Source organism: Cucumis melo, chromosome 6 (genome assembly GCF_025177605.1).
Source record: "Cucumis melo cultivar AY chromosome 6, USDA_Cmelo_AY_1.0, whole genome shotgun sequence".
Taxonomy (NCBI): domain Eukaryota; kingdom Viridiplantae; phylum Streptophyta; class Magnoliopsida; order Cucurbitales; family Cucurbitaceae; genus Cucumis; species Cucumis melo.
The window spans coordinates 24,194,854-24,214,867 of NC_066862.1; the positions used below are offsets into that span (position 1 = coordinate 24,194,854).

General features: G+C 35.3%; 2 protein-coding genes and 1 long non-coding RNA gene across 4 annotated transcripts; 1 reads left to right on the top strand and 2 right to left on the bottom strand.

Moving 5' to 3' along the window:
• Positions 1 to 7,388: 7,388 nt before the first annotated feature.
• LOC103491718 (uncharacterized) lies at positions 7,389 to 9,316 on the top strand. Its single transcript, XM_008451779.3, has 2 exons — positions 7,389 to 8,165; positions 8,848 to 9,316. Exons 1-2 carry the CDS (start codon positions 7,611 to 7,613, stop codon positions 9,178 to 9,180), a joined length of 888 nt encoding a protein of 295 aa, XP_008450001.2. The 5' UTR covers positions 7,389 to 7,610; the 3' UTR covers positions 9,181 to 9,316.
• Positions 9,317 to 9,540: 224 nt separating this feature from the next.
• LOC103491717 (uncharacterized) lies at positions 9,541 to 14,246 on the bottom strand. Of its 2 annotated transcripts, none has more exons than XM_051085639.1 (7): positions 13,979 to 14,246; positions 12,883 to 13,217; positions 11,944 to 12,123; positions 10,931 to 11,020; positions 10,689 to 10,747; positions 10,136 to 10,286; positions 9,541 to 10,044 (listed from the first exon to the last, which is right to left on the bottom strand). In XM_051085639.1, the coding sequence occupies exons 2-7, from the start codon at positions 13,135 to 13,137 to the stop codon at positions 9,970 to 9,972; spliced, it is 810 nt and encodes a 269-aa protein (XP_050941596.1). In that variant the 5' UTR covers positions 13,138 to 13,217; positions 13,979 to 14,246; the 3' UTR covers positions 9,541 to 9,969. The 2 variants fall into 2 exon arrangements, with proteins under 2 accessions (XP_050941596.1, XP_008450000.2); XM_008451778.3 differs by having other exon boundaries at positions 9,610 to 10,044; positions 12,883 to 13,221; positions 13,979 to 14,236.
• Positions 14,247 to 18,369: 4,123 nt separating this feature from the next.
• LOC127149768 (uncharacterized) lies at positions 18,370 to 19,815 on the bottom strand. Its single transcript, XR_007821435.1, has 3 exons — positions 19,700 to 19,815; positions 19,385 to 19,515; positions 18,370 to 18,567 (listed from the first exon to the last, which is right to left on the bottom strand). It is a non-coding gene; the product is annotated as an uncharacterized LOC127149768 (long non-coding RNA).
• Positions 19,816 to 20,014: the final 199 nt, after the last annotated feature.

Here is a 20,014-nt window from a genome sequence, read left to right on the forward strand (position 1 = left end):
CTTTGAAGATTCAAATATTCTTCCAAAACTCAAACTTCAAGAACATCAAGCGCTCCGCTTCCATACATCAATCATATGCATTCAATCGAGAAAAGATTAGAGAATCAAGTACTAGAGATTGATTGCGATGAAAATATGCTATCTATTTTTGCTTAATTGAAGCTCGTTCCGTGATTTTATGTTATTGTTTAGATGTTTGATAGTTAATGAGCAATTCATATGTGACATGTGGTGCTAAGGCCATTTTGGAGTCATACGTTGACAACCAAAGTGAACCGAGATGAAAGTGGAAGCAAAAAAGGCCAAAAGGCTTCCGCCTTTCAGTGTCATGGCGCCCTAAGCGCCCAACGCAGTGATGTAAGGTAGCGAGAGCTGTCTTTCGTGTAATTGGACAAGTTCCACATTGTTGTCCTTAGATGCCGCAACGCTTCGAACTTTCAATGCGCACACAAGAATGTCAATGCGCGACACGAGCATTTTTATAAATATTGTTCGCCACCAGCTAGAACTCTAACTCATTCTAGTTTATTTTTACACCTTTTCTCTCCATTTTTCTATGTTCTTTCATGTACTTTGAGTCCTTGAATTATCCCTCATCATCTGTCATGTGGATGAGAGGCTAAGGTACTCTGTTCTAGCTTAGTTTTCTTAGATTCCCCTTTGTCCTTTAGAATTTGACCAAAACTTAAACTTAACTTTCATGTTATCTTTGGTTTAGTTTCGTACTAAAATGAATATTGTTATATGTTGGACGCATGAGCATGTATGACTTTAGCTTTGCATTGAAGTCTTTGACTTGTGATAATTAGATAAGAATTGGTTAAAAGCGATGGCTAGGTTGGCATGTAAATCTATATTGATGCACATTGATTCTAACCAACTAAAATTGAACCTATTGAATGTCGATTAGATGGCTGGAATTAGGTATTTCACCTAAGGGAACTTAATGCTAATTGGAAAATTCAATACTGCATGTTATTGGGTTAGACCAATTAGAACCTTAGGACAATTTAATTTATAGATCCAATTAAATTGGTTAGGTGAAGATTGCATATGGCTAAGTAATGATAGTTTGATGAATAAATTCTTAGGATAAGGGAGAAATCACTATATCCAAAGCTAGAATGTTTTAACATAGAATTTTCACAAGTTTTACCTTTTTAACATAGAATTTTCGCAAGTTTTAGTTTCCTGAAATTTATTCTCTTGACATAATTTCACTCAAAACCCTCTCATCGATGACCTCCAGTTAAGATTTAGTTTGTTTGAGAATCAATGTGTTTTTTGTGATTGACCTAAGCTTACCACTAAGATTAGTTCTTTGTGTGTGATTTAATCTATCATTTGGTACGGGTTTGGACAACGAAATTCTTTAACCAAATTGTCGAACCACATCGCATTAAATCAACACAAACACAACATAAACACTAGTTCAGCTCCATTAAACATGTTTCCCCGAAAACCTCATGTGAACACAAGTCTATTAAATGTTAACATGCAAAATAAAAAAGTTCAAAAAATATATAAATATACATCTTGAAAATTTATAAACTCAAAATTAAAATTTTATATTTTATGGTTGTCCAAGGCAAGGTCGAAGCCCATCAATACGCTAAAGCCCAAAGGGTATAAAATAGGCATAGAGAAACGCACATCCCAAAAGAAAAATGTATGCTCATGACAATACTATCATCACATCTAACTATAGATGTGTGTCAAAAGGTAGACTTAAAAATAGCACCAATCAACCACCCCATGGAAAAGAGTAATTAGTCTCTAAATGAGAGAACAAACCTTACTTCTTAGCTAAATTTAAAACTCTTTGCATTAACTTATCATCGTAGTGTAGTAGGCTCAACACCATACCGGTGTGAGGATCTCTTATGCATGTCAACTCAAAAGATCTCAAGATCAGGCGAAGAAGAAGCATGTCGAATGTTAAGGCCACCAAATACTTATTACAAAGCGCCAATAGACAATGGTATGATTTGATGTCACACCGCCTCCCAAACCCTCTTCTTTAAGTCTAAGAGAAGGCAAGAAGTCAACAGATACCATTCTTCACTCAACGAAACTTACTGGAAACATACTTAACTACTAACTCTAATACTGAAACAACTAGATAAAACATACGTGACACTCATATAAGTAAACTTAACATAACTATGTAGCTTATAACAACACACCAAACTAGGGTTCAATAAAATAACATATAAACAACCAAAAACCAACATAAGATTAAGGTTTTACAACCACAAGAAAAACACATAATTGTTAACTCAACTGTCATACAAATGCACAACCCTAGATGCATGATAAAAGTATATGACATACAATCAGAAACCTAAAATTGGAGGGCTTACTAGCAGCAGTAGGTTAGACTCGAAAATCACGATCTCTACTTAAAAAGTAGAAAACAATTGAAAACATGAACTAAAACTCAGTGAGTGTCACTTTTAAAACAAAACATGCTTATAAATTTGTGTATATAAAGAAACTTAGCAAAGCAATAAATAAGATTACACAACTTTCTCATTACTCCTATACTCATCTATAAACTACTTGTATCTAACTCGGTTATGGTAGAATTTAATCGATACCAAGAACCATAATTTCTCCAAAACTCAGCACATAGTATCAAAATTAATTAATAAATTATCAGTGATACTTGGCCTTCACTAAAGTGGGTCTCTAGGCACCTAACAAAGGCTCTTACCTCAGTGCAAATTTAACTTTATGCACAATATACTAGTCTTGAAGGGTCTCCACTAATCTCTAAATAACTCATGTATAAAGTAATGTAAACCATGCTTATAAATTCAAGCTTTCTAACTTAGATAGTTCAAATCTCATGCTTATACTCTTTAAAGCTTTTAAAAGCAACATGCTTGAATAAAACTCTTGCTTATAATACACTTATGCTTACTTTAGGACATGCTTTCTTGAAATACTTCAAACTCGATTAGAAACCTAACTTAAACTCATGCTTAGCATTTCTTAATAAATCTCATGCTTTTAAATCAAATCTCAAGCTTTAGCTAAATCTTATGCTTAAATAACTCATTGAAATCAGTCATTAAATAAATCATGCTCAAGTAACTCAAAGGCTTGCTTAAAAATTTCTAATTTGAAATTCATGTTTAAATCAATATTTAAAGTCATTTTGTTCACTCATGGGTTTAAGCTAACTCCCTCAAGTCTATAGACTTGCTCAATTTCTTCTTGACCTAGAATAAGAGAATTAAGACTCAAATTAATCCTCTTGATCTTAAAAATTTAAAACTTTGCTAAAAAATTACAAAAACATAAAAAAAAGACCTATTTTTGCACTAATTAAGGCATGGGTTGGCATATAGACTTGTCGCCTAGCTACGCATTGAGGCTTTCCATGCATTGCTCAACACCGCATGACACTTACTGTTCGCACATCTCGCACACCCTTCTTTACACACAAGATCCTAACCCTCGGCCTAAGCCCCTTGCGGTAGCACAAATGCTTAAACCTCCTATGTAATTCCAAAGTCGTGTTTTAATTTAAAAAAAAAATCCATAATAAAAATTAGTTCACCAAATCAAGAAGTATCCTTCTACAGACTTGCTTGCTATCCTCTTAACTAACTTTCCTCAAAGATTCATATTAAAAATCTAATTATTATCTTGGCTGGACTCAAATCTTTGAAGATTGTTCCTATATCCTTCGAAAAATGACCTTCTAAGCTTTCCTTCGGCCTGTAGAGTTCTTCCCCAATTCCCTTCTTTCCAACAGCCCTCGCCAGAAAATTAGAATCTTTCAAGGTTCTTTCGAGACTAAAATCACTTAATTCGCACGAGTAAAATGGTAGCACTCCTTGTTTGAAGTTGGCTTATATAAACAGTTTTGAATGCTTTCAACTTGACAGCTCCTGTTTGCCAAAATTAAAGTTAATGCTGAAGGGATGAAAACCCTTTACAGCAGAAAATTACAGAAACCCAATTTTAATTGGAATCTTAAAATTACCAATACATTAGCAAAAATTACAAAACTATTTTTATGGTTAAACATGCTTTGAAGAAAAATATGGAGAAGAAAACTTACGCTCGTTGACGACTCTGAATTTACCAATCACCAATTTAGGCACCACCACTTGGAAACCTTTCTATTCTCTGAATGATAGTTCGTGGGAAACAAAATTGGAAGAAGAGAATTTTTTTTTTTTAGAGAGAAAAATTGTTTAGAGAGAAATGGGAGAGCAATCCAAACTTCGCAGAACTCATCCCTCTGATCTTTGTTACGTAAAAAATTCCCTCTTCTTCCGACCGAAGAAGAAGGAAGTTAGAGAGAATAAATGGGAACGTGGGAAAACCACCCACGTTCCTTATTAATTTAATAAATAAATATTAAATTAATATATATTAAATTAATTAATTAATTATATTAATTAAATAATTAAATCATATTTAATTAATATTTCATTTAAATCATATTTAAATTAATATCTCTCACATAACCTATAATTTTAATTTAATTAATTTAATTAAATCAAATTTAATTAAACGAAATTAAACTAAACTATTAATTAATTCTCCAATTAATTAATTTCTAAATTAAATATCTTATATTTAATTTAATCCAAAATTTGAATCATATTCAAATATAAATTTCTCTCATAACCTATAGTTTTAATATGTATCACATACACATTAAATTTTAACATATAGGTTTAATATGAATCTAATTCACATTAAACTAATATTTGAACTCATTCAAATATTTTATTCTCTCATAATTTAATTTTGAATCATATCCAAAATTAAATTTATATAATAAAGTCTAATTAAAATATAAACTTTATATTATAATGTATCAATATACATTATATTAATTCCCAAAGTAAATTTGAACATTTCAAATTACAACCAATATAAATAAATCTCATTACTCTTTATGAGCTAGGAAGGGGACCTAATGGACCTACAGTCAGAAGCTACAACGATATGAGATTAATTAGCTAAACTCATTAACCACATTAATCAATATTCGTTAACTGTGTGTACACTCCACTAAAGACTCACAGTTGAACTCTTCTCACTGTAGATATATTTCTGTGTCCACAAATATAGACCAATACCAGTAAGTTAGTCATTCACAAGCGTTCGTAACACAAGTTGGGTCAAATTACCGTTTTACCCCTGGGTTACTTCTAGTCCTTAAATACCAGTGGTCCTCTAATGAACAACCTGTTTATGGTTCAACCACTAAACAGAAACCCCTCTCATGCCATAGAGAGGGTAGAGCCCTTTGTTCAAGTCCCGGAGAAACCATTTAAGGGAACACTTATCTACTTACCCTAAAGGTGGGAAGGAGTGAATTCCATCTTGTGTGATTATGTTTCCAGCTCCACACTCGGTCTTGTCCCCAAAATGATAAGCATATTGAGTCAGCAATTTGGCCACTCTCACCCGTACAAATCAAAGGACAATCCCTCGCAAACAGGAGTTCATAATACACTCAGGATTAAGACTAAGTCACCTAGGTCATCCTAATGAAATAGAAATCTAACTAGTTAACGGAGTTACATCTAGTGATTACTATTTCGTTGTCCAGTCTTATGCAAACTCGTTGCATAGGATACCCTCACTCGCATGTCGCATACATGAACACATTTGATCAATATGTTTGTATCAAATACAAAGTGAGCCGTATCCATAGTGTTAACAGGATAAGGTACCCAACCTTAACCCTATACTATAGACCCTTTAAACTGATCTTGAACATTAATCCCCATATGTCTCTACATACTGTTCAAGACTCATCAAACAACTTAGGATGTTAGTTTATTGGATTTAGGTTATTAAGACAAAACTAATAATATAATCAATAACACTTATTGAAATTATAATAATAAAACACTTTATTAATGACGCTCAATTGATTATATTTACTATCTACGAGTTTTAAGACATAAAACCCAACAAATGCTTGGTCATCGGTAAAACCACTCAACTGACACTCCCTTATTGCCTCAATCTTAAAAACTCACCCTTGAAAGCATGGCCCTCAACCTTGAGGTCGCTTAACCTTTTGCTTGACCTTGCCACAAAGCCTTCAACACAAGACTTGTCTTCCCACCTAATTTTCAACTCTAGCACCCAACAACTCTTACTTTCCATGTCGCTTAGAGGTTATTTAGCTGGCTTAAATGCATACATACTCATACTTGGTCGCACAAGGCGCTGAACACTCACACTACTCACTATTTACTTTTGTCGCCTATCCCCTTTGCCCTAGGTCACCTAGGATGCTCATGTGATCATCTTTGCCACCTCACCAACGCCTCACTTGGCTTCATGGAGGTTATTTTGACATTGTTGGCCTCATTGCATCCTCTTGCTCGCCTAGCAAACACTTAGCCATTTCTACACAACTTTTCCTCTTTAGCCGCATTGCTACACTAGGTTAAATATTTCTTTATGCCTTTCAGCCCTCTCACTTTACTTTCTTTTCTTAAAAACTCAAAATGGTTGCATAGTAAATCTAGATCAGCTTACAATTGATACTTGTTCTGGTTGATAGATTTAGTAAAATATCTCATTTTCTTCCTGTAGCAAAAATTTGGATGTGATATAACTTTAAGAGATTTTATGTTTATATGGTGTTCTTAAGTCTATAGTTTCAAACCGTAACGTGAAGTTCTTGGGCTATTTTTGGAAGACATTATGCAAAAAGTTCAATACTAGTTTGGATTTTAACACTGTAAGTCACCCTCAAATGGATGGACAAACAAAGATTACCACATTGTCTTAGAGGTATAAACCAAAACAATAGGATCTTATCTTGGCTGAAGCAAAATTTGTTCTAGTAATCACATGAAGAATAAGTCTACACGAAAGTCCCCCCTTGAAATAGATTAACTATTGACTTAGCTAATTTACCTTCCTTGATTGGACTGTCATGTACTAGACGATGCCATAAGCAAAGACTATTGAGGAATTCAAGGAAGGAGACCTCATTATAATCCACCTCAAAAGACTCAATTTCGAATGAGAGCTTACAACAAGCTACAACCAAAAATGCTTGGTTCTTTTTAAGATTTAAAAGATCAAATTACTAGCTGATATCAATCTAGGGATTTTAAATGTGACAGATTTGAACAAATATTATGCTCCAAACATGTTCTCTTTTTCTACATCAGCTCGAGGACGGGTTTCTTTTTCATTTACAGATTCTTTAAATTCTTTTGTAATAGTCGTCTTTAGTTACTTAGTCATTGTGTGGTGGTATAGAAACTAAAACTTCTCGATCCCTTTAATAACATTCTGAGCAATATTTTCAAAAATCAAGTTCTCTCCACGTGATACACTATAATTACATCTTAAATCAGCAGCGGGTTCGACACAGATACCGAAGGTTATTTGATATTTTGAAAGGAAAGAAAAATATTTTGCCCAAATGAGAAAAAAGTTAAAAAAAGTTTGAACAGAAAATATCTGTTGTCCTATCTGTAGGCATAGGCCCAACCAATTATGAAAGTAGAAAAAGGCCACAAATGAAAAGAACTTATCTCTGAATCTAGGTGCTTGAACTCCCCAAATCCCAAAGCTCGGTTAGTTCAACTTCAAACACAAGCTTCATGCTGGCCATTGATATAAGAACCACCCAGCTAAGGCTTCTTCCCAATCCTTGTTCATTTTCAGGCAACGCAAACCAACGCCGGCGACGCCTCCTTTATGCATCAAAAACCACTGCCAATCTGAAAGAAAATGGCCAAACAAACCAAGAATCCACAACAGCCGCAGGCAATATCAGACGCCAGGTTCTTACCCCACAAGAAAGAATTAAGCTTAATGCTTACCCAGATCGAGAATTCTACGCTTTTCCGCGCTTCGTAACTCATGTTGATGATGGCTTTATTTCCACATTAACCAATTTGTATCGGGAAAGGCTGCAACCGGGTATTGAAGTCCTTGACTTGATGAGCTCTTGGGTTAGCCATCTCCCGAAAGAAGTAAAGTATAAAAGAGTGGTTGGGCATGGCCTAAATGCTCAAGAACTTGCCAAAAACTCCCAACTTGATTACTTCTTTGTGAAGGATCTTAATGAAGATCAGAAGCTAGAGTTGGAGAGTTGCAGTATTGATGCAGTTGTGTGCACTGTTGGTGTGCAGTATCTTCAACAGCCTGAGAAGGTTGTCAATTCCTTTCATTCTATGCTACGGCATATTATTTCCATATTTTTAGACTAACCAAACAAGAATGAATCAGATTTAGCTAATCCCCATATAGTGTTGATATAGCATTTTGCTCATTCTTCTAGGTAATGATTTCAATTTTTTTCAATATTAGACACTTGAAAGAAAACATCTCCTTACCAACATTTTGCTCAGGAGGAAGATAAGAATTTTTAGAGGGTTGAAAAGTGAGTTTTAAATCGGTTCCAATACCTCACTGAAACTAAGCTTTCTGCTGGGAGATTATCAAAATCTCTTATTCTCAGCAATTGGAGCACCTTTATGTGGCTTCCTGTTCTTTTAGTTAGTCTTGCATCATTTCATGTGTACTCTTTCTGGTTTCTCATAGAAGTAGAAAACAGAAGCAAAACATGAGCCTAACTGTATCTACTCTTTCCTGAGGTCGGAGGACCAGATTCCCCATCCGCGTCCCTGTCCCCATCACCACCCCCAAATTTATCATAAAAGGTAAAAATTAGAAAACAATGGGAGCAACAAAAGAAAGAATTACCAAAACTTAAGGAATACCCTAAGATCATTTCTACTTCTTTAAAAAATTACAACCCCATTTCTTTACTAAAAAATTATGACATTCTAACTATCTTAAGTGGAAGACCTAACCAGCAAATATTCATTGCAGGTATTTGCTGAGGTGTTCAGGGTGCTGAAGCCAGGAGGAGTGTTCATCATCAGCTTTAGCAACAGAATGTTTTATGAGAAAGCTGTGAATGCATGGAGAGATGGTTCTGCATACAGTAGACTGCAATTAGTAGTTCAATATTTCCAATGCGTTGAAGGATTTACAGAGCCAGAAATTATTAGAAAGCTACCTGCTTCAAGTGGCAATGCACAACGTAACTCACCATTCAATTGGGTTCTGAGGTTGCTGGGCTTGTTGTCAGGCTCAGACCCTTTCTATGCTGTGTTAGCTCACAAGAATTTCAAACCTGTATATACAGCAGAAAATACTTGATCCTTCCCCTAGGAAGATACATAATTCACCACATCACTCACGGTACTTGTGCAAATATCAGAATTATTTCTTTGAAGAAATGGTCTTAGGTTGTTGCCTGTTAGTGATATATAATTAAATTTGCTTTTAACCATCAGCTTAACCTTTTGAACAGTGAATTGATGGTTTAATAAACACTGTGTTACAAAAGATAATAAAAACTCCTAATTTAAAATACTTATTGGGCCTTGAAGTTGGTATTGGGGTTCGTGAGGGTTGGACACGAACATAATGCAAAAAGTAGGCCTCCCAGGTAGGAACAAAAAATAGGGTACTCTGTTGCTGATTTAAAGACAAATAAGAAGTCAAAACTGAAGCACATCCTCTGTAACTATGACTAACAAACTTCGTAATTTAGTTCTCAAAAGTTGTAAATGGTACAAAGCTAAATGCCGAAAGATTTTACAATTTCATTTGAATTCTGGAGAATTTGAATTCAATTGATGGGTACAGAGAGGATTCATTGTCCCTTGAAAACGTTGGGACTGCAAATCATTTGAACAAAAAATGTCCTTTTAGCCCCAAAATCAAATCAAATGTCAAGCGAAGAGACCACCAGCCGGCAGCCACCTACGAAGCCAGGAAACAAAGAGGGGTTTCTGAACGTTTTCACAAGAACTTTGAGAGCCTTCAAAACTTCTTTAAAAGAAGAGCAAGAAGGCATTGTCTTTTTCTTCAAAAGAGATTCCTGGACCCTCGAAAAAAAAAATGAAGCCATCCATCTCAGATAGGTAGATAGTTGATGAACAGTCATTTTGATGCCAGCTTCTTTGCTTTCTCAACTGCTTCAACATAGTAATACAATCTCCAGAGAGTAGTGTTACTCTGCAAAATAAATAAGTAAATAGACACATATAAAGACTAAGATTCAGTCTATGTTACCATTCCATGCATATTACTGCGCTGCTTCACTCACCTCTTTATCCAAATCAATATGGATTTCACCAGACAAATCTGTTTTATCGGTTCTATGTTGGATGACGATTTCTGCAACACGCCTAATATTTTCTGATGGAAGCTCCTGAATCAATTTCTGAAGCTGTTCCTTTTCCTTGAAGGTCATAGGCCTGAAATGAAAGCTAACAGTTAACTAGATAGAAAAAAGAAAGTTAATGACTCATTTGGGCCATTCAAAGATAAATATAGTCTGGAAGATAAACAGTTGGTTCCTGGTACCCATTTAATTAAAAAAAAAAACATCCAAGTTGATACTTTTACAAAATTTCTGAAAAGAAAAAGAAAATTTAAGACACCAAATTTTGTATATAATAAAATGAAACCAGAGAGGCAACATAGTGATTGACTCCATTATTCAAGCACAATACAATCTCGCAAGAGGAATAAAAGTAAGCTGGCTTCAAAGTTACAATTTATAAAATGCTGGGTCACCGCCATGGTATGTCTAAAATCATCTTTTCTGTCCTCCCTCCCTCTCTTTCTAATTATCTCTCTACAACTTAATGCCATACCTGAAATTTGGTAGTACAGAATCAAGAACTTCCTCAAGCTGTTGCGCCATGTGCCCTAGCTGACAATTCATTGTTTGATGTTAATTAGCAGTCGAAGTATAAAAACAGTAGGGTAATAATAGTATTAAAACTGAATATATGATATTGACATGATCCAATTGCATTACATATTACTGAAAGCAATTGGCTGCGCATGCAATATAAATCAAAGAAAAATGGAACAAGGGATAATAGAATATTACTGTTCCAGATAGATCATTTGAAAATTCCGTAACTACGTCTTCGATCTGCTCACTATAATTATCTAGAAAAAACTGCAATTCATCATCTATCTGACATGAAAGAAAGAAGGATAAGCAAAAATAATATAAAAATTTGAAGTCTACAAAAAACTAGACCATCATGCACTGTTATGCTTACAAGAAAAATGAAAATTACATCAACTTAAAACAAATTTTCTTCGCTCACTATTTTCTTCTTTCTTAGCACATAAGATACATAGTTTTGTCAAATTTGCTCAAGCCAGGGATATTTGCCATAGACAACTAAATAAGTCCAGTAGAGGGGCAGTAGAAAACCGTTTTCTTTCTTCTGATTAGTGGAAAATCATAATATGGAATCATGGGAATCATGGGGTGCAACCTGTTCAACAACAGAACAGAACAGCATGCCAAATGGTTCCAAAAATTTAAATAGAATGTCAGAAGCATGCAACCACCCATCCCTGAAATGTCAGTTTTGAATGAAGTGCTAACAATCTAAAAAGAACGAGAGGAACTAAGAAATTGGCATTTGAGAGAAAAATCAAATCGAGCATTTATGGATTGCATACCAAATGACCAAACCATAATTTCATATTAAAACCTATCAGCTTTCTTTGCTTTTGAACACACTATCCTAATCATTCATTACTATTAATTTAATGAAAAACATCCTAAATATTTATTTAAAAACCCAAGACAACATCCATCTTTAGGCTTCTCCCAAACAAACTGCTCAATTCTCGTACTTAAAAGTATTTGCACTTAAACCTCAAAAAAAAAATGACCAACCTATGACTCTAAAACAAAAAATATGGATTTCAGCTTGAATCTAGATTTCATTTATTGAGTATTTCAGGTCATCCAGAAAGATTCCATTCACTGAAGGTACTTTACAACTCACAAGAAAATGGAGGAGATACATCAGTTAATTTTCACCAAACTGTTAACTACTACTGTTAAATCAAAATGCATAGGTTGATATCGAGCTTTACCATCATACTAGATCCAAGATTAGCATAATCTTCATGTTCAGATAGGCTGGTTAAAGGGGATAAGGATTTGAGTTTCTTAAAAGGAGCTTGCTCCACATTATTCATATCCACTTTTTCCAAGTTCTTTTTGGATCTCAAATATGACTTCAAGTGCTGGGTAGATCGAGCAGGCTCAAACATCTGCAGCATAATAGTAACAACAGTAATTGAAAATCCATTCATTCAATTAACAAACGTTAAAGAAAGAAAGAAAGAAAGAAAGAAAGAAAGAAAGAAAGAAAGAAGACAAAAGTAGCTCGAAAAAATATTTAGATCTTCGGCAGTTCTCCTTACTTCACACTTTTTTTTCCTTTCCTTATTCTTTTCTTTTATGAGAAACATAGAATTCTTTCATGATGAGATGGCATTACAAAAGAGCTCAAACTACGCGTCAAAATAATTGCAAGAAACATTTGTATAAGGCAATAAGAGAAGAGTGTAAGAGCTAAAGAGAGGGTAAAATTTACACCAAGAAAGTGCTATATATAAGTTACGTAATCAAAGAACTAGTCAAAACAGGTGGCCTTGTCATCAAAAATGCGATGAGTACGTTCCAGCCATAATGACTAAAAAAAATAGCTCTGATGAAGCAAATCCATATAATTTCATTTTCTTTATCAAAAGGATGACCACTAGAAACAACTTCAAGAATACTGATCATATCTATCAGGATAGCAAGGTGCCAATTAAATGCGGAGAGAATAACTTTCCAGTTCTGCTTTAATGTATAATGCTTTAGCAACAAGTTTCTACTTGTTTAACAAGTGCTAAATTGAGTTCAAACCATAACTGAAAAGATGGAGTGTACATAATTCATAACATATTTATTAAATTATCAAACAAATAACAAGCCCAGTGATAGATTGTACTGACAACCAAAATTTTGTAACCCAAGTATACCTCATTTACTTCTTTTGAAAGAGTAACTACACTCTGCCTGAGCAGTGTCTTCAGCTTTTCCTTTTTAAAATGAGACAGCTTAGGTCCTATGCAATCACTAAATGGGGGTGAAGCTCCAGATTTCTGTGAATTTTGGGGAGGAGAAGGTACATTATCCTCTTGAGATAACAAATCTATAACTTCCCGTTTGAAGTAATAGAAGGTATCAGGTCCGAATTTATCTTGGTCAGCTGTATCCGATTGATGGTTTGACATAACAATGCAACACCAGAGGGCCGCAAAAGCACACTGCTACAAATTAGCTAATAAAGTTGAAATCCGAGAACTGAACTGCCCTTCCTTCAAGAAAGAAATCCACAAATTTCAAAAAAGAATCAGTGAAGATATCTTGAAAATCCAAAAGCATCGCATGAAAATAACTTATATAAATTCTGGTAATGACTACAAGAAAACAAAAAAAGAGGAGTAATGAAAGCCTCGTAACCACAAAGGAGAAGAAGTAAATGCACTTCCAATCCAAATTTTCACCAAGAACCAGAAAGAAGAAAAGAAAAAAATCGTCAGAATCAAATTCCTCAATCGTTATATAAAACGTCACAATTGCAATTCTCTTATTATCAAAAGTCAAAACTAATGAAGTGTTCAGTTAAAGGCAACAAAGTCCTGTAGCTCTAAGTGAGGAGAAGTACCATCGCCATCTCAGCACATCGATATATAAAATATAAAACACCTCAGAAACGAAAATCAATATTCATTCAACAAAAAAAAAATTCAGGAAAACGATCTATTAAGCACTTAATATGCAATGATTTCTTCAGCAAGTTAACCAGAAGCAGGAAGCTACAGGTAAGTAGTAACAAAAACTCCTCGAATACACAAAAGGAGCAGAATCAAATCTCTACAACCAGCCACCATATCTTAGCAGAAAGAGGACGAGACTGACGAACTTAAAACCATAAACGAAGAGGAAATTTTCCGTTTCAGCAACCAAACAGATCAAAGTACAAGTAAGTTTCAATCAACCAGTTCAAAAATCATTTGAAATTCCAAAAAAAAAAAAGGGAAAAAATAAAAACGAGAGAGAAGAGAAGATTACGGTAGAGAGAAATGCGGGACGTTGTGACAGATTGAAGCTTCAGATTCAGTGGAAGTGGAAAACTGGAACTAATTGCGCGAATGTTATGCTCATGAGTTATAAATTTGTAATGTTGAGCGCTTCGCGACTTTTGAACGATGATTTTATTTATTTATCTATTTATTTATTTATTTGGTCCTTTTGGCAATTTAGGAAGGTTTTTTCCCCCTCTTGGCCCTTGGGTTATCACTTTGAAATTAGTTTTTGGTTTAACTTTTCTGAAAACAAGATTTTAGTCTCCACAGATATGCTTAATAGTTTAGAACTCTTCATGGTTTTAGACTCTGGGCCGTTTGGTGGAAGAAAAGGAATACGGAGGGAAAGGAATATGGAGGAAAAAAATAGGGGGGAAAAAATAGAGAGAAGAATATTATAAAAAGGAAAGGATTATTCATAATTCATGTTTGGGAGAATGATTAAATAGGAGGATTATGAGGAATTATATAATCTTTGTTTGGGGGAAAGATTAAGTAGAAGGATCTTGTTTGGGGAAAGGATATTATGAAGGATTATTTATAATTATTATCATTATTTGGGAGAAGGATTACATGGGAAACATCATGACCAATTTTTTTCCATTACTTTTGTTTCTCGTAAATGAATCAATATTTTTAATTTCCGTTTTTTTACAAATTGAATTTTATGTTTGTTCATCATGCGACGTGTACTTTTTTTTTAAACGTGTAATTGTTAGCGTAATGCACGTGCAATTACCATCATTCGCTAACGACATTATTTTGAACTATATCTTGGTATACGTTATTCGACAATTCCATAAACTAATTACTTACGCACCACTGAAGAACGTTAAATAAAGTGAAATAAATCCGTAACATGAATTATAACAAAGAAAATGGGAAAGGCAATAAATCTAAATCCATGGTTTTGAAAAAAAAAATAAAGCATCATAAAAGTCTTCTATGTGAAACATATCACCATAGTCACGATTCACCGCCAAGGACGACCCTACAGTAAGCGGGCTTCATCAGATCAGACATCTTGATGAAGCTTCTCATGAAGGACACCTTCTGACTCACTACCATGACACACTTACTCCTCTCCGCCATAATAAGGCTCGGGATGGCCTTCATATGCTAAATCACCTGTTTCGCCATCGCGTCCTTCTGGCTGATAGCTTTCTTCGGGCATTCTGTAATGGTTCTCAACTGATCAGTTGCAGCATCCATACATTCACAAATCAGTTTGTACGTTTCAAACTGCTACATGGAGCGCTTCATTTTTTGTCCGCTAGAGCCCGTCCTACCATCGATCGACCGACCAGATCGATCGCCCATCATGTCCTCAGGCAACATGTTCATCCTCGGGCTGCACATAGCAGGGAACTCCGTGCCCATGCCATCCTCTGCGGGGTCGACTGACCAGATCGATCGCCCATCATATCCTTAGGCAACATGTTCATCCTCGGGCTGCACATAGTAGGGAACTCCGTGCCCATGCCATCCTCTGCGGGGATACTGTCGTTGTCAGTCGGCACGTTTAAAGAGATGTCTGCAAAGGTCTCTGCACGGGCCCCCTTGGCTTAATCTTTCCCGAACACGTACGATAATGCGTCGTAATGCAGGAATGGTTTGTTCAGGAGTCCTTTTGCTGCAGGGTGTGTTTGAATAAAATACAAAAAAACAACAAAGTAATTAGTATTCCATAAAAATCAGTTAGTCATATATTTATGTTCATACTCTTACCCGGACCCAATGATTGAACACGTCCCTCTTGGCGATGATGCACTTGATGTCATCGTTCCAACTGAAGTCACTGTCTGTTGGGCCCCTCAACTCAACAATGGCCAGAAACGTCTTCTTTAACAACTTTATTCGGCTTTCGATGACGGTCGTCATCAGACTGCAATCGGTCATTCTCTTCCCTAACATCTTCACCAGCTGTGCTAAATAACCAGGGCAGAAGGTCCCGTTGTCTGACTTTCACCCCTCCCCCCGTGTTAACCAAGTCCACGAGGCAATCTACTAGGCATGCCTCCTCTACCTGTGTCCAGGAATGATTTGGGCTCCTAGAAGTACTTGCCCTTCTGATACAAAAAATGAATCATTACACGTACTGTACGATACATTCAATGAATAAATATATTTGAACAACACAACACACCAAACATGTTATCCAATTAAGCAGTAAGGTAATTAAACATATAGACATACATCTTTCTAAACCAAGTGTCAGTACATAAAATATTAGAACGACAAATACAAATGAAGAGTTGCATAATACAAGACGGTATACGAATGGGACAATAATAGAAATCACACGATACTACTGATTACGCAACTGCCATTCGATGAACATCAACGAAGTAAACGCATCACGCCATTGAGTCCATTAGTTTGAGGCCTTAATATATGTAATGTCGTCCCCATTAGTAGTTGCGCATGTCGAGTCACCATCGTCTTCGTCATCCAATTCCTCAACGTAAGCATCTCCTGATTTTATTAAATTATGAAGGAGATAAAAAGCCATGATAGTTCGATATTGGACTCGAATCGGATAGGACTTTCCACGTAGTATTGCCCAACGTCCCTTCAACAAATCGAATGCTCTTTTAATGACATTTCGTGCACCAGAATGTGTCATGTTGAAAAACTCTTTCGGTGTCTCAGAAGCATTTCCGGCACCATGTCACTCCTGTAGATGATAACGTTAACCCCTGTAGGACGTTAGAAAACCCTTTGCATGTGGGTAACCCGCGTCGCACAGGTAGTAATACCTTGCGAGTATGTTGTTCGATTTTGTTAGGACGGTAAACGAATACATAAGAAACATGTGACATACAATTTTACCTAGTTACAGTGGGAAAATATGTCTCATCCTTTGGACGGGAAAGCGCATCTCTTAAAATATGTGAGTCAATGGTCGATCCTTCCTAGCCGGCTAAAATGAAAACGAAGTCCCCCTTCGTATTGCATACATCGAGGACATTTGTCGCCACTTCGTCCTTTCGTGTGTGATACCTTGGTCTATCTGCTGTTGACATGTTAACTTTGATGTACGTGTCGTCAAGTACCCCAAGGCAATTTTCCAACAAATATGGAACACAATTTCTTATTTTGCACAACTTTGAAATTGAAAAGTTAGTTAATAAAACGGTAAGTTCTTTAGGCCTAACCTCAAAAGACTACCACCTCATGTCTATGCATCCGCTTGTTATAGGTTGTGGTATGGCCAATAAGTCGTCATGCAGTCGAAGAACGACCATCAACACCATGTTGAAATGTTAGGAGACTGTCTCGCTCAACCTAACGAACTCCCTTTGGATCTGTCAGTTCTTCACATCGTGCGCTAGCACATGAAGGAAAAGGGCGACCATCTCCTCAACCACGCGTTCAGTAGATTCTAAATCGGTCCTAGTTTGTAGTATATGGCATAGAATTGTGAAGCAGCGTCTGTCCATCCACATACTTTTCTGACACATTAGGTCAGACGCGTGTATCATGCGAAAGAACGTTAGGTGCCTAATCCTATGTCTTGCATCGGCCAAGATGTGAGTTATACGCTTATTATCAGGCAATAGTGTCTCCAATATTAGGAGCATATGTCGTTGGGTTATTGTGAATGCAGATACAATAGTAGCGATTTCTGTAGGTCCATTTTTTATGTAAGTAAGAGGGGAAATCTGCTAAAGGTGGAGGAAATTGTCAGAAATCATGAACGAAAGCGACATGTGATAGTTTGTTCCACCTACTAGTGTTTGTCTTTTCTTAAATTGTAAATCATCTTATATACAATTCATTCATAAGCTTATTGTACGATTTTTTGCATTTAAAATGCATTTGTTGTCATTTAATGGTTTCTTTTCATATGTTTAAAAAAACTATCACTTAAAACACATTTGTTTTGTATTTTTTTTATTGAAAATAAGTGTTGATTCTTATTAATTGACCAATTACATACTTTCTCATCGTTTTTTTAAGAACTCGCTTGCATCTACACTAATGTATTTATGATAACAATTCAAAAGTATAATTTTAAACTTATTGTCCTTCATTTGAAAAATGTGATCAAACATATGTAAATCGGTTTTTTTTCCGCCTCATAATTTCAAATTCACTCGCTATGTTATAAATATTTTTTAATTTTTTTGTATTGACTAAAAATTTGGTTATATTTTTACCTAGTTTTAGGTTGAAATATTACACAAGTTCACAATTACATATTTTGTGAAACTTTGTTATCCGATCTTTGTGTTATAAAGTGGACATTTACTATTGTTTTTGAAGGTTAGTTGCTATAAATAACAGAACGTGCCATGGAAGATGAATTTTCAAAATTTGTGCAACATGTATTAACGGAAGCACATTCTTAAAACATCAACGAAAACCATAATGTAAATAAAAAAATATTTATTGTCAAAGTCCCTTGTACATTACACAGGCATGACTACGTCTTTATAATTAAACATGTACTAAAACATAGGAAATAAAACAAAGAAACGACATAAATGCACAGTAAGGACTTCTTTTTTATGTAGGAGGCCGTAGGGACTGTAGAAGGTGAATTTTTGTCTCGCTATGTTCTCGCACGCACTGCAATGAAAATAAGAAACATTCATTATAAATTGTTAATGCAGTTTATTTTTATGTGTGAAAATGTTAAAAAATGAAAGGGAGGTCGCCGCATACCTTCACTTAAAGACCTACCGTTGCATAACCATGAGAAATACGAAATTGTTATAACGTACATGCATGGAAAACTTATGCATAAAAAATCAAAGAGAAATAGTGATTTTTTTTTTTTTTGCCTCAGAAGAAAGAAGTTTGTTTCATATTAGGAAACTAAACTTCATACAGAATGTCATCAAATGCAGTGATATGAAAGGCATGACAAGCACAGAAACGAGAAAACCAATACACACAAACAACATGATAAACATATGGAATGACATACACATAACCAATACACAGAAACAACATAGTAAACATAAACATCAACAATAAACCGTGAGCCAGCAGACGAATGGAAAAAAGACCATCAAATTGGAAAAGTATAACAGAACATAGTACTAAAAAAAATATCACAAAACAGAATACCTATGTGTGCTACAACAACAAAATGATGCTGATAATGGAGTACAGAACCAAATCGAAGGATAGAAATAAGCAAAATACATTTCTGTAAAATAGAGCACATGGAAAAACCGAAAGACATATCAAAATCGAAAACCCAATAGAAAATGCATGGATATTGAGCTATGTCAAAAAAATTTTTGCACATAATCATAAGGAAAATAAAATTGATTTCAACACGAACATGTAAACATATCAGACAACTAACAACACTAAAGGAATATGTTGAAGATCGTCCTCATCATCGACACTTAGAAAAAAGGGTCAGAATGTATACCTCAACCCTACCATTCTCGGAGTAACTTAGACAACAATTGTGTAGCATCAACAACTCATAGAACGACCAAAATCGTAGCGTCAATGGCTAATGCGAGCGACAAGGTGTTACACAAACCCAAACCCTCAGATCTGAGCAGAAAATCGAAGAGAAAAGTCATGTTCGGATCGATTTAGTGAAGGAAAGGGGATAAATAAAAAAAAAAAAAGCAAAGCGTCGAAAACCATTCTCGACCCAACAGATTGGAGCAAATGAAAATGGGTTGATATGATGTCGACCAAATGGGAAAAATATCAGGAAGGAGTAGATCGAAACCTTACCAATTGAACAATGGAGAAGACAGAGGAAAATGAGTATGGATCAGTGAGAGGAGGGGAGAAGAAAGTGAATCGATAATGGAGGAAAGAGATGGCGAAAATGGCGAAAAGAGAAGGATTAAAGGGGAGAAAGAGAATGGGAAGGTAAAGGAATTAATGGGGAAAGAGAAGGAAAATGGGGTAAAATGGGGGGAAATTTTTTTACCCATTCCCCCCCTCCCCCCTTCACCAAACGGGGAAATGATAAAATTAAGGGGGAAATGATTAAATTATTATAATATGTAGTTATTATAGTCTATGTGTTATTATAGTA

Excerpts from the sequence above, each read along its gene's own strand:
- LOC103491717 (XM_051085639.1), bottom strand. The coding sequence starts at position 13,137 with ATGTCAAACCATCAATCGGATACAGCTGACCAAGATAAATTCGGACCT. Across the intron at positions 11,021-11,943 it reads ATCTTGGATCTAGTATGATG|ATAGATGATGAATTGCAGTT; the intron begins GTAAAGCTCGAT and ends CTTTCATGTCAG. Across the intron at positions 10,287-10,688 it reads TCTGTACTACCAAATTTCAG|GCCTATGACCTTCAAGGAAA; the intron begins GTATGGCATTAA and ends CTTTCATTTCAG.
- LOC103491718 (XM_008451779.3), top strand. The coding sequence starts at position 7,611 with ATGCTGGCCATTGATATAAGAACCACCCAGCTAAGGCTTCTTCCCAAT. Across the intron at positions 8,166-8,847 it reads ATCTTCAACAGCCTGAGAAG|GTATTTGCTGAGGTGTTCAG; the intron begins GTTGTCAATTCC and ends TATTCATTGCAG.